Raw genomic sequence first — 15,355 nt, forward strand, 5'->3', positions numbered from 1 at the left:
GATGTGTAATTTTTAACACAGAAAAGTAAGTTTTATTTGGTTTTGTTTGTTTTGTTTGGTTTTAATTTTTGTATCATGGAATATTCTAAAGATTCCAAAAGGATAAATTTTAATGTCATAGCAAATAGCCCTTACAGAAAATTTGAACTTCTGTTTTACTTAAAGTTTCCCAGAAACAGAAACAAATCTGTTAATTCTGAGCACAGGGATCATTTATACATTGATAAATTTTTTTCAGAATTTGCGGGAATTTTTTTAGTTTGTTGTCAATTATTTTCACAGGCTGATCCAAAGGAGTTGATTCAGATGGTCACAAAGCATGTTACTCAGTATGGCTGTGCAGACTGGCCTGAAGAAATCTCCACTTTGATAAATCAGCTGCATTACTACAATGAACGACTACTGGATTTCACTCAAGCTCAGACTCTGCAAGGACTTGGCAAAGGAGTGGATGTGCAGAGATTTACAGCAGATGCACAGTACAAGAGAGAAACAATACTAGGATTGGCAGAGTAAGTAATATCTATTTTGTTTATTTATTTTAGAACAAATTACTTTAAGCTTTACATCAGGAGAGTAAAATGAAAGTAATGCCGACCTTTAGAAGGGATAATTTACCAGCTGCTTTAGAGATTTACACTGTAATGCTGCTACAATTGGAGATTTTTCTATTTGACTACTCAAATGAAATGTTGCTCAAATAATTGGATCTATAGCTTTTAATTGAATCTCTAACTCTGTTTGTTAGCTGCTAATATTAAAGTTAATTAGGGATGAATGAAATCAGAGCACAGGTGGAGGTTTGATCTCTTCCTTTCATCTCCTTTAAACCTGCCTTTGCATTCTATTGAGGTATACCCAAGTATCATATAGTTTTTTAAAAAAAAGTTGTTAAACTGTATTTTACTCTTAATAATTTAGTTAAAGTTGCTGTATATCACTGTACTTTTTCCCTGTATTCATTTATACGTCCTGAAGCTTTCACCACATGTATTCTGATATTTACCATGCTTTTATCTCACCTTTCAGAAATCCAGAATAGAAAAAAAGGAAAGAAATAGGATAGTACTATCTTATCATTTAAAAAATACCTTTAATTAACATCTGCATGCAGGTACTTTAAGCTGTGAACAAGGCATGAGTATGACTTGAACTCTTTATGTTTTGAGGACAGTCACAGTTGAATAGTTGCCATATTGTCAAAGGAAGAGTTCTCTACAATAAGAAGCTTTAAATATAATTTTTAACCAGATTTTCAGCTGATCTCTGCATAAAGCTTTTGAAGAGCATATTTAGATGTTTGCAGTTTTCCACCTATGTAGCTAGTAGAAATTTGTTACTAAAAGCCATTTATATATTGAATAAGAATAGTTGTATAACCTCAGGTTTTGAACACTGAGCTTCTACTTTGCATCTATAAAATCTATACCTGCACAGATTTTGTCACTGCATTAATAAAAATATGTTGTGATAATTTTTAATGTTTCTGTTGGAATTACCTGTTATGTATATATTGTTCACTAAGCATATATCTGTAGTATGTCACTAGGTAAATGTTACATCCTGATATTATCTACTATTATTTAGTAACTTCAATGCAATATCCTTTTGTTATCACAGATACTTTGAGTGCAGGAGGTTTACTTATGTTCTCATCCATGAGTTCTTTAGGTAATGTCTTTTGTAGAAATAAAGTAAATATGAAGAGAAAGTTCCTTAGAGTAAGTAGAGATAAAAACACAATATGAAAGAGTTTGAAGGAGTGAGGCTTCATAGCATGTGGATGAGAGTGGCGGTTCCGTATTAGGCACTTACAAAGCTCCAATTAATTACTTGTTCAGCTTGCAGCTTCCTTGCTTTAATCTTCTCAGTGGACTCTTAATCTGCATTTTCTAATGAAAAAGATGCGCAAATTCAATGTAGTTGTGTAGCGTATTTTTTCTTATTTTTAAATTAAGTGCCTCATGTTTTTAATCTTTTATGGAGTGCTGTTTGAAGGAACAACACCTGGAAGAGATGGTATGTTATTTACAAAACAGCTTTGTATTAGAATGAGCAATTTGCTAAAACTACTTAACCAATAGTTGTCTATTTTATCTTCTATATTTGGTGTATTGTATTTGGAGCTTATTGTGCATTATTTATCCAATATTTAAAGATCCAGGTACCTCAAAGACTCAATTAACGTTAATTCTCAAGCAGTTAACAATTTATCTGGGCAAAATAGAGCTAGAAAGTACTTGTAAAGAAGTTAGGGGAACTAGAGCAAAACTGAATGGGAATTCTTGAGTAGTCAGGTGAAGTCTCGTGTAGCTTCAGGCCAGTGATAATGTGTAAGGTTTTGAATTTATTCTTTTACTTAAGGCCAGCTTTTAGGTGGTGTCTTAGGTTTGGATTTTGTTTTGTACGGTGTTTTTGGTTTGTTTTATTTTCACTGTAGTGCTCTGTGGTCTTCAACCCTTCACTGCTTTTTATAAAATATTGAAATCAGAAGTTGCTTTTAATATTTTAATACCAATTTCTTCCTTGCCTTATGTCACCAATCTGAAATAATTATTCTGAAATTTTAGAAAAAATTGTGCAGTTATCAAGCCATCTGAATTTCATAACTTAGCATGTGCTTTTTGGGTTCTCAGAATGATTTTGGGGCATATGAAACATGTCCCTTTCTGGAAGACTTAACTAGAAAGTCTTGTGTGCAACCATTGTGTGTGCTTTTGCTATCCTGCTCTGCCTGACTGCGAGTGTAGACACAGCCTGTTCTCCTGATGCATTGCTGCTCCAGAACTTGACAAACAGCTGAGGTCTTCAGTCTCATTTTCATGCTTCAAACATGAGAGGAAACTAAAGCCTCTTGGCTTAAATCTTCATTTCACTTCTCCAAGTTGTTTCTTGGGATTTTTTTAAACATTTTGGGAGGATGGGCAGCTGAAAAATGGGATCTCATTTCCCTTTATTATGATTGAATCCAGTCTCAGGCTTTGTAGCTGTTTGATGTGAACACAAAAAGTTGAAGACTGCTTGTGAGCAACAGAGGTTGTGTATGATACAACAGAGGTTTTAGAGAAGATAGGAAAAAAAATTGCTCTGAGCTGCCAAATGTTTATTTCTGTCAGCTTGAAGATAGTCAGCAAAATCCCAGCTGAACGCAACTGCACAGGCATACTCTTTGATACTTTTGAAATTCATGCTACCACACAGGCAGGGTGGCTAAGAACCATCCACAGGAACTGCTTCTGATTTGTTTTGCGCCAGTCTTGGTTGCAACAACACTGACAAAATACAACCAAAGTGTGCCTGTGCTGGAGTCTTCTTTGGGGATTTATTTGGCAGTCCTCACAGAGACAGCTAGTCAGGGCTGGGCATGAAGAGGGGTGTGTAAAAGAAAGTTAGAAGATCCTTTACAAGACAGTGTAAAGGATTGTATAATTTCTTTTCAGCTTTTCATTTTGCAACAACTACTTCTTTTTGGTCATTATCTTGACAATAAATAAATAGCTTGTTACTGTTCTTCATTTATGTGATATAATTTCCTTAAACCTCCATTGCTTTATGCTGCTTTTCCTGAATATCCTGTTGTCTTCCCCTTATCCAGTGGTATACCTGCTGTGCAGTTCTTGCAGAAATCTTCATCCTCCCTATAACTAGTAAGCCCCTTGTTGACAGTACATCAAATGATTTCTGGAAAATGCAAAGGAATGTAAGTTCGTATGTGTTGTGGTTTGGCAACAGCTATTCTGTATCCCTGCTTAAAAAAGATTCCTTTTATGAGCTGAATGACCACCTGCACAAGCTGTGGCTACCTGATCTAGAATTTACAATGTAGGGTTGTCATGGGACATGTTAATGTTGAAAAACAGAGCATCTGCTTCTAAAGGATCAGATAACTCTTATGAAGTATTTTAAAAATATTTGGGTCGTCATCCTCTTATACATACACCATTGCCTGCTGAGTTAAAAATTCTTCTGTTTTCATGGAAGTATTGAGTCTAGTTTCAAGAGGTAGGGTATGGGAAGCCTTGCTGGGATGGAAAATCAGAGGGAAGGTTCTGTAGCCATTGGAATAGAAGAGACAGGATAATGTGTGGGATTTTTCTCTTTTTTTTTTTCTTCCCTTTTCTTAAATGTGCTGTAGTAAACACTTTATATTAAAATATATTTCTCTCCTTTAATTTTGATGCTTGTGTCCTTCCTCCTTTACTTTGTATACAGGTTATTCAGTATACAGTGCCTAGTGTTTTTCACGGGTTGTCGTAACCTAGAGTCATTACAAGAGGGTTGTAGATGTTTAGCTCTTTTTGAATTTTGTTTTTGTGTGGTTTTGTTTTGCTGTTTGGTTGGGGTTTTTAGACCATTAGAGCAATAGTTATAATCCAAAGACTTTTTGCTAGCTGGTGGTGAAGATTTTTCAGCATTTCTTAGCATTTTGCTTTTCTACTCAGCATTGTATATCTCATTTTAATTCTACAATATCTGTAGCAACTATCACAGTGGAATGTAATGTTATGTTGGATTGAGCATTTAAATACGAGAATTAAGTTGTATGGATGTGTCACCTGATTACCTGGAGTGGTGAGGAAGTCATAGACTCTAGCTGTCAGTGGTGTTTAATACACATCAAGATGTGGTATAGATCTATGTTTGTAAATGACAAAAAAAAAAAAAAGAACTGGGAACTGGGAGCACATGCTCTCTAATCTGTAGGGTTTTTTCTGCTCTCTTTTTATTGTTGTACTTGGATCCTGCTGATGGTATAGAAAATTTAGGGAGCAGACTTTGTGGAGCCACAATTTAAAATATCTAAAGAAGATGTTAAGCATAATAAGATAAGGTCAAGTTTATGGAGTTAACATGAGTCATACGTTATTATAATTTTTGAAACTAATTTCCTGACAGTTGCAGTTGTATTTTGTAGTAGTTCACGTTGTGTAAGGCTTTTTTCCTTAGGTGCATGTGACTTTAATTAAAGCATCTAAAACAATATGGTCAGTGGTATTCACATTAAATACATTTTAAAGAAGTTGTTTGTGGGAGGTCTATTAGGGAATGATTACAAACAGATAGTGTTTTTCTTGGAATCATCCTGAAGAAAAAAACCTCAAACAACCAAACCAAAATCAAAACCCAAAAGCCTAGCATCAGCCTTAACAGTATTGCTCCTATGCCAGCCTAAGAACAAGAATCATTTGTGTGTACTTGAACCATACTAACTTTGGTGAATTAGTAAAAAGTAATATGAAGTTAATTTCAGGCTTTCATAATTTAACAGATTCTCCATCTCTTGTTTTGTTAAGAAGATTGTACAATAACAGAAAAGCAGTTTTTACTATTTCTAGGACATTTACAAAGTGATCTGGAGATCTTCACAGCTTCTTTTAGTGTAAAATTACTAAAAGTGTTTCTACCTGTGAACTTCGAGGAAGAGCTTTGAGGACCTCTTTATCCATTGTGCTAAAACACTGTAGGTGTTGCAACTAAATGAAATAAGCGCTAACTGTGATGTGTTACATCCTTCATGACTTTTTAATTGAAATGAAATGAAAACTGAGACTTTTCTTTAGCACAGAGGCTAAGCAGAAGCTGCCATTGAGAACCAAAATGTATGTGGAGTGTGGAGTAGGTGCCTCTCTTTGGAATATCTCTGTAGTTTTTTGGTTTTTTTTTCCTTCTATTTTTATTTTCCAAAATGGAGCACCAAGTATAAGCAAACGCAGAAAGACACACTTCATGTGTTTTTTTGTTTAAAAATTATTCTAGTTTCTTGGTTTATGAAAAAAAAAACATTAAAAAGAAATCATTGCTTTTCTAATGTAAATATTTATTTTCGTGTTATGTCTCATGGGACTGAACGTAACTTTTCCGTATTTTCTTTCTGTCTGTTCTCTATAAGAACACTTGAAGAAAATGTCTACAAGATTGCTGTTTCTTTGGCTCAGCGATACAATGTTCCACTTTGGGAAGTTTATATGACCCATCTGGAATTTTTATTCACCGACAGTGGGTAAGTTGTCTGCTCTGCAAGTGCACATACAGTTCTGTTACACAGAAAGAAGTGCTAACCTATGACAGAGTTCTCTCTTCCAGTAGCAACTTATCCTGTAGTTATTCCTACAGTCCCTTGGAATATGTCCTGAAACTTGATAGTTTCTATAGTTTTGGGTTTTTTTTTTAAGAGGTTGGCTATTTATTGACCTCTCTTCCTACATAGTAGCAAAGGAAATAAATATATTGGAGCTTCCCTATTCGCATTATGCATCTGTTCATCTCGTTTTCAGTTTTGATAGAAGCATGTTTTTTTTTTTTTACAGTATTTTTCTTAACTGTTCTAGCCTCCAAGGTTATGGCAGACCAGAGCTGGCACTGGTCTGGCATGAGGGGGGGGATGCTTTTAATTTCTCTTCCAAAGTTGGTTCCAAGGCCTTTATTTATTAATTTATTTTAAACTTTGACATCTTGTCAGTCAGGTATGTTTTGCCCACTGAAAGATGAAAAAATGCATTCTGTGGAAGACTAAGCTACTTGCCTGAATAGCACATGCAGATGACAGTGATGTAGAATCCCCTGTGTAATGCAGCAGCTCTTATCTTCTCTTCTGACAGACGTGATCAAATTAGTTCGGTTTGTTTCGACTGTTAAATTGTGAAAGTGGCTTTAGCTTGCAGCAGTGTTTGTACCTTTCTTAACATTAACTATTAATTAAAAAGCATTTTAAAAAACATGAGGGATAAAAAACAAAGCCTGGTAGATACTGGTGCATTATCTGAGAAGATGAAATAACAGTCTGAGATTTTCTTTGCTTCCTCCAGAAAATAGAGAAGTCATACCCTCTAAATTTTGATGCTGCTAAATTATTTACTGCTTTAAACAAAACAGATAGTGAGGCAACACTGGGATGAATATGAAAGAGCCAGCTACTTTCTTTGGGAATAGAATATTACCTAAGGTATTTTGCAACATTTTCCTATAGTTTTCTTTATTCTTGTCCTCCTTGAGTTAGTATTCATAGAATTCTGAACTACAGAGTAACAATCTTTTCCCTAGTGAAATTCAAAAAAAAGTCTTGAAAATTGATAAAATTGATGTGTAATAGCATAATACGCTGCTGATCATGTTTTTGTTGTATCATAATCTCATTTTAAAGTTGATTGACAGCATATGACCATTAGGATATATTTTAGTCTTGGGATTATGGCATTAATAATACATGCCTCATTATACATTCATTCTGAACTGAAAAGAAGTTTATTCTAAGACTTAATCTCTTTAACCAAATATGCAGTATTTCTGTAAGCCACCTTACATGAGGAGAAGCTCAAAAGACGGACTTACGTAGTTTGTATTAACTATTTCTTTGGTCACTTGATGCCAAAGAAATATCACGTGTTTTTCTGTGGAATATGGGTCTGCTGAAAATTGTTTAGAATGACATTTTTTAACATTAAGTGGAAATTTGTTTCTTTGGAAAAATCTGATCACATTTCATTACCAAAATTCTATAAAATGTATTTTATGATTTCAGCGACAGGAAATTTTATGTTTGCCTCTCACAGAACCCCTTATTCCAGAATCTTTGTGAATAACATGATGAACCCTTCCTATCCACTATCAGCCCTGCCCTAAAAACATACAGCAAACATCTGTTGATCCTGTTGATATAATTTTATGCCCAGCCAACCTTTAGTTTCAACTTTGAATGTGAACAGAAAAATATAGTCAGATCACACTCTGCAGATAAGATACATTGGGTCCAAGTGTCTGTTTTGCCTGATATGAAGAGTGAATGATGCTTTATTTCCATTTATGGTAGAACCCTATATGGTACAACAATTAGCAAATAACAAGAATGTAGAGAATTAAAATAACTCTTGCAAGGTTAACAGCCTAAATGGGGTAGGTTGTAGGTGTAAAAATAACTCAGAAGTATCCTATTTTCCTTCAGAAATCAGAGAATAATTTTTAAGCTGAGAGGGTTGTGTTTGTGGTATTGTAAGAAAATCGTCTTTAGGAATGAAACTGAGACGTGTTTTACTTGGATATCAAAGAGAAACACGGACTTAGGTGAGTCATGTGTACTCGGGGGAAAAATGATGAAATTCTGATTTAATCAGGTTTAAAGGTAGAGGAAAATCAAATGAAGATCAGATATCCAAATGAAATGTACTACCTAATGTAACATATGATTGGATTCTGGGGAGACTCAAGGTAGTCATCATCTGTAGGTTACTTATTTCCTCAGATTTTAGGTTAAACGTTCCACTGAGAAAGGTCTTAACTAAAGATGTGCACCCATTTTTCTCCCAGCTGAGGGGAAAAAAGGACTGATTATCTTTTACGTAGTAAGCTGGAAATGTCTGAATTCATGCTATGAAAGAGCTAACGTATTCTTTTCAAAAGAGTCAGGAAAAAATTTCCTGAAGCAGTGAGACTGACTGAGGTCAACCCAGGATTTGCTGATATTTTCATAAGCTTTCATGGATGACAATTCAAGGAACAACTTGGTAAAACTGTCAGAAAAAATATCCTAAGCATGAATAAGTGTCAAATAGATTAACTGGTGGGCAAGAGCCAATTTTCATTGATAATATCTCTCGAAGTATGCACAGGTACTCTTCAACTACAGAAAATAGAATATAATAGATTGGGAAAACTTCTAACTGGGCAATAGGATCTTCGAACATCATTCCACCACAAGTGGTTTGTTTGTTTGTTTGTTTGTTTAATAAAGGCTTCCTTTACACATACCTTGGATGTATTTCTTTTACATATAGCTATACTTACCTTTTCAATATTCATGACCCTTAATCTGCATGTCCAAGTCAACAGATAGCAGGATCAGGAAATAAAAGAGTTGCTTAACTTTTGTTTATAGAGAATAACAACTACCTAAATATTTGTAAATGATACCTTAAACAAAGGAAAGTATTGTCCTGTCTCCCAAGTGTGCAGCTGAAGAGTGTCTCATGGCACGTCCAGGCCTTTAAACAAAAGTTATTTCTAAACACAGGTTATCAACACTGAAAATAGAAGAAAGAGCACAAAGTCTTGGTCTCTTTGAGACTTTGAAAACCAATCCTGAAACCTTACATGAACACATGGTTAAATATGTTTACCCAAGTATTGAAGGCCAAGATCACCAGCGGTTGCTTTATTATTTTACACTCCTTGAAAACTGTGGTTGCTCAGAAGTGATGAACCGTACGCTTAAACCTGAAACTCACATCCGACTCCTGAAAAAATTCAAAGCAGTTGCACCAGGTAGGAGAGTACCTCTTTCTTTTCTTCATCGCTGTATTTATTATTCTGGTATGTAAGTGTTAACATGATTATGCTCAGCTAGTGTATACTTTCCAGGTAATTGTTTTTTCTCAGAGCACATCAGATGAATGCAAGTAATTTAATAGTCTTATTAAGTTTCTTCTCTTTGTATTACTGGAAATCTGTTTGATCACAGCAAGAAAAAGGTATTTAAAAACAGATTTCTGTTGGTGGCACGAGTTAAAATTACTGTCACTATTTCACAGTGAATTTTAAAATAAAACATACCAACCTCCTACAGCATAATTTTTAGTACTTCAAGTTTAACATGTAAGATACTTAAGACAGTTTACCTTTTAAAAGTCTGAATTACAGATTACATTAGGAACTTTAAACATTTTGTGTGTTTGATTGTCTTAATGAGGATAATTTTTTTGTCTTAGAATATTTTTTTGTTGTCTGTTATCCTTGATGTTACTTTTTGCTTTTGTGGAAGTACGGCATCTTCATCATACATTTTCAGACAATGCCTGTAAAAATGCACTACTGCAAAGGACTCTGAAATTTTGAATACTAGTTTCAATTTGGTTGTTATTCAAGTACTAACAGTATCTTGCATTTCAGTTGTCCGACTCCAAATCCAGTTTCAGAATGAAAAATATACACTGCATTACCTGCTGTGGGGATGAATTAATTGTTCAGTCCTGGAACCTCATGTGTATTGGACACTAACTTTGCTGCAGAGTTTGGAGACATGATACATATGAATTCATGTATTGCAGAAAGAAAAAAGTCAATAATTTTTGGAGAGGAGGCATAACCTTCAGTTCTTGTTGATATTATATTATTCAACACTCAAGTTCTATGATGCTTGTCAAAGAAAAATCTGCCAAAAAGTTATTTTTTGCCTTCAAAGTTATTTTAAATGATACTCAAAAAAAAAAGTCCTGGGACCATACATCAGATATAAATTAGACATAAATTAGTCACTTAGTATGGTAAAAAATTAAATCTATTGTACTGCACACACTTAAACAAAAATCTCCGTGTTCAGCGTGGTTTAGAGGTGGATAGGAGTCCAGAAACAACATCAAAGTGTTTACAGAGGTTACAGGCTTGAAGTACATGAATAAAAACATGGCAGTAGAAGTCAGTTATTTTAGGAATTATATACTAAGTGATTAAAATAGTATTATTGCTAGAAATACTTTTGTTGTTGCTAGATTAATTTGCAAGGGTTTTGTTCCTGTTTTCTTCCAGAGTAGTAACAGGAGTCTTGATTATAGATACTGATGTAAATGTATCTACTTGTCCTATCTCTAGGACATGTTGACCTTACTTAGTTTACTTCGGATTAATGCCTTGCATTTTTTTGCCAAGTGGTAAATACCAATTGTAACATGATCAGAATACATATTTTTAAATTAATGAAGACTTTTTTCTTGAAGAGCGTGAGGCTTTCTAGGCCTTATATTTAAATAATAGCATGATTCTCTATATGTGCTCTTGCTTCTTTGAGAATCTGCTTTTTTTAGTTTGTATCATAGAATCACAGAACAGTTTGGGTTGGAAGGGTCCTTAAAGATCATCATGTTCCAGCACACCTGCCATGGGCAGGGACACCTTCTACTAGATGGGTTGCTCCAAGCCTTGTCCAACCTGACCTTGAACACTTCCAGGCATGGGGCAGCCACAGCTTCTCTGGGCAACCTCTTCCAGGGTCTCACCACCTCACATTGAAGAATTCCTTCCAAATATCAAATCTAAATCCACCCTCTTTCAGTTTAAAGCCATTCCCCCTTGTTCTATCAATATATAATGTTAAAATACGTTCCATGGATTGAGAAATTTCACATGCATCAGGACATCATAAAATCCCACTCTGTTAGTATGTAAGTTTCTAAAAGGGGATGGGCTAGAGTCTTTCTAGTTCTGTGGATACTAGTATAGTACTGATTGTTATATACATAATTGTAGAGTTTGAGTGATTTAATTGTTAATAACTTCTACCTCTTCCTCCTTTTGTCACTAGGTCTTAATTACAAAAAACTAACAGATGAAAATGAAAATCCTCTGGAAACACTGGAGCCTATCCTTACAAGTCAAAATATCTTATCTATTTCCAAACTGGCTCCCAAAATTCCTAAAAAAGATGGCAGCATGCTGTCGTCAAGCTCTGTTTATACTGTCTGGTTACCAAAACTTTTTTGGAATGGTGATCACCATCTCATTAAAAAGATACCAGAAACCATGGACGAGTGGCTACATGCATATGATATGTGTTCAAAATACTTCGATAGACTTGATCCAGGTGATATTGTCACTTTCATTGATGAAATTACCTTTTCTTCAAAAGCTGTCACAAAGGTAAGCAGATTTTTTTTTTTAAGATTTTTAGTCCTCAGGTAAGGCATCGTTCATATTATCAAGAAGAAAGTCTCAACAAATGTTATATTTTTCATTTTATGTTCTTTAAAGATATATTCATGAACCTACCTTCCTATTCCTACCTTTTCTTTATATGGCTGTCATTATATATAAAAAAAAAGGATTTTTATTCAGTTAGAGGAATTAGCTCTGTGGATAAGAGAGTTTTTGATGGAACCCCAAAGTCCCTGTATTCCTGTTCAGCAGAGAATAAGATAATACTGTGTATTTCATAGACTCATAGAATGGTTTGGGTTGGAAGGGACCTTAAAGACCATCTAGTTCTGACCCCTTTGCCATGGAGAGTTGCTGCATTTTTTCCTTATATCTAATCTAAACCTGCCCTCTTTCAGTTTAAAGCCATTTCGCTTTTTCCTATCACTAAATGCCCTTGTAGAAAGCTCTCTTGCAGGCCCCATTTAGGTACTTGAAAGCTGATCTAAGGTCTTCCCAGAGCCCTCTACTTACTGAACAACCCCAGCTCTCTCAGCCTGTCTTGATGGGAGAGGTGCTCCAGCCTTCTGAGCATCTTTATGTCCTCCTCTGGGTTCAGTCCCACTGTCCATGTTTTCGATGGAGGTGCTAAACAGTGCCAGTCCCAATACCGACCCTGACGAACGCCACTTGTCAATGCTTTCCACACACTTGGACATTGAGCTCTTAATGCAACTCTTCGCATGTGGCTATCCAGCCAATTTTTTATCCACTGAGTCAAATCCTTGTCTCTCCAGTTTGTGTGCCATATGTCATGCAGGACAGTGTCAAATGCTTTGCATTTGCTGGTAGATGACATCAGTTTCTCTTCCTTCATCCACCAATTTCTGATGCAGAAATGTCATTGAGTGACTCAACTTTCTCCATGTCCCAGGCAACCAGGTCTCCCATTTCCTTCCAGAGAGGGCTCATATTTTCCCTGGTCTTTCTTTTGTCCCTGGTATACCTACAGAAGCTTTTCTTGTAGCCCTTGACATCCTTAGCAGGATTTAGTTCTAACAGCACTTTAGCTTTCCTAACCTGATCCCTGGCTACTGTGACAATTTCTCTGTATGTCTGGCAGGGTACTTGTCCTTGCTTCCACCGTCCGTAGCCTTCCTTTTTGTGTTTGAGTTTGTCCAAGAGCTCCTTGTGCATCCACACAGGCCTCCTAGAGTTTTTGCCTGACTTGCTCTTTGTTGGGATACCTCACACCTGTGCTTGGAGAAGGCTAGCCTTGAATATCAACCAGCTTTCATGGCTCCCTCTTCGCTTTATCCCATGGTACTCTACCATGTAGATCCCTGAAGAGGCCTAAGCCTGCTCTCCTGAAGTCCAGGATAGTGAGCTTGCTATGCACTCTCCTTGCTGCACTAAGGCTCCACTGCCTTTGGGTGGTTGTATTTGTTTATTTATTTGTACTCATCCTAAAAGTCATTGTGCCACAGGCTTGTGCTTAGTACTAGGCTTTTGCATTCCGAATAAGATGCTCCACAGAGAAAAGAATTCTGGGCCAAATATATATGGTTTCTAAGCACTGTAATAGTATAAATGGTAAACTCTGTCATAATCGCCATCTGGCTGAAAACCTGGTTTGGAAAGAACGTGCTTTCATGTCTGTAACATATATTATCGGATCTGCAGTTTCTTTTTGACCAGTGAAACCTACTTATAAGGACATTTTCAGCATAAAGTTTCCTCATGTATGTATCTGTACTGTGACACACAAAAGAGAAATGAGATTTCTTAGGTTTTACCTTATTAAAAGATCTAGAGATGTCTTCACTAACTTTATCTGAAATTAAAAGGGGATAAAGAGGTGTTCTTTAGTTTGGGGGGGGGGTGTGTCTTTTTAATTCTGTATTGTGATAATTTTTCTGAGGATTTTATTCACGATGTTTCCTGAGGTGAATTTCAATTTGTTCCCTCTTTGGGTACTGTCTTAATGATCCCTCAATATTAGTATAGGTTTATTACAACTTATCTAACCTCTGTCTATATTAGAATTTGGTGAAAAAAAAATTGCTAGCTGGGAAAATAAGCAGCTTTGTCAGCACAAAATTTGTGCTGTGATCTGACTGTCGTGCTAGACCAACACATTTTATCACTAGTTCCATCAGCTGTCTCTTAAACCTGTTTAGCAGAACTGTTTCCTTGGTTTAGGTGTTTTGATCCTTTTTATCCCATGATAGTACTTTTTCATTCTTATCAGGAAAGACTGAGGCTCATCCTGGGACCTTAAGTGCCAGACTTGACCCTGGACTGAGATATCAGGGGGATAACTGTTACCTAATGAGAAGGAAGTGCTGTCTTATGTATCACCACTGCTAGTGACTACTTGAAACTCTTGCTGTTAATGTGTCTTGGGAATTTCAAGTTTCACTATTCTCTTAAGACGAGTAGGAGTAGCAAGAAAGAAATACTGATGGCAGGGTTATTGTGTTTAGTGGCCAAGCAGAATTTTGTAGTAGAAATATGTTATCTTTTTTGGCCGTGAAAGATACTCAGGAAGTGCTTGAAACAGTTGGTCAAATGATCTAATTTAGTATGTCCCCTGCACCGGGTTTGGGAGTGAAACAGCTGTTTAACCAGCTTGCAACTAGTTTTGCCTCAGGATCCCATCCTGTTTTCAAGTGGAAGTGTACAATGAGAAATTGTCATTGTAGACCTTGAAAACTTCTCTGAGATCTCTTTCCTCTAACTTTAATCTGAAAAATGCTTCATGCCTAGAAGCTGCCTTTAGGTTTGCACCTGTTACTTAAATTTTATCTGCTTTGAGGCTACTCTGGTCATGTGCTCACTCTTTTAATCTCTGACTCGACTCTTTCTTCCCAGCCCAGTTCTATGGCCAAGTACTTTATCAGTTTCCCATTCCTGTAGCGGATGCATAGTTATGTATGTCATGGTGTGTGATTTGCATGATATTTAACCAGGCTGCAAAAACCATGGTCATTATCATGAAATAAGTTGTACTGTCACTGAGACAACTGAGTTTTCTCACATACAGAAAATTTGTGGATTTCTTTTTAGAGGAAGCTTGAAGTGGGCTAGCGCAAGTATGTTTTTTAGGAATGCTGAGAGGTGAATTGACAAAAAAAAAAAGGAAACGGCTGAGACCCCTCATCTTCCTCTCACTCCTTCCTTCAGAAGGGGAAAGCAGGAAAGGAGAGAGAGAGAGTAGTCCAAGGAGAAGATGAGATGTACTCCACTGTTACTCTTGTGGAACAGCACCTCCATTGAAAAACCCCTTTTGGTCAGAGACAATCAAAAAAAGTCTCAAGTGATAAGGAGTAATGGGAGGTTGGCTATGAAACAGGGTAGGCTTCGTGGGTTCAACTTCAAAGGTACCGTTGCTGTTGTCACCACATGGGAACTTAGGAAACAGACATCAGAATATCCCCCACTGTTTCAACATGTCAATAGTAGTAAGGAGAGGCAGGTGATGGGCCAGCAAAGCAATAGGCAGCTTCTTCTACTTGGTGTGTCACTTGGATACGGCAGAGAACCTGAGGGCAGAATGTGGAATTATGCAAAAGGGAACAAAACCACAGGGATTTAGTACTGGCTTCTGCAGCTTCTTGTTCTTACTGAGAAAGACAGGAACGTGATGGGCTTTGACAGGGGCCTTCTTCTTCACCTCTCCCCTTTGACAAGCTCTTCGTTTTAGCTTTCTCGTGAATTGAATGAAAAGGAGGATGAA

General features: G+C 36.3%; 1 protein-coding gene across 1 annotated transcript in view; it reads left to right on the plus strand.

The window, feature by feature from the left end:
• NBAS (NBAS subunit of NRZ tethering complex) overlaps positions 1-15,355 on the plus strand; it is a 169,247-nt gene that overhangs the window by 96,748 nt on the left and 57,144 nt on the right. The window contains exons 41-44 of the mRNA XM_027750754.2: positions 283-512; positions 5,891-6,001; positions 9,005-9,255; positions 11,288-11,622. Coding sequence (XP_027606555.2) covers positions 283-512; positions 5,891-6,001; positions 9,005-9,255; positions 11,288-11,622 — 927 coding nt within the window. The remainder of the gene's footprint in view (positions 1-282; positions 513-5,890; positions 6,002-9,004; positions 9,256-11,287; positions 11,623-15,355) is intronic.

The sequence above is a fragment of the Pipra filicauda genome, unplaced genomic scaffold (assembly GCF_003945595.2).
Source record: "Pipra filicauda isolate LSUMZ 115617 unplaced genomic scaffold, ASM394559v2 scaffold184_size3518187_pilon, whole genome shotgun sequence".
Lineage (NCBI taxonomy): Eukaryota > Metazoa > Chordata > Aves > Passeriformes > Pipridae > Pipra > Pipra filicauda.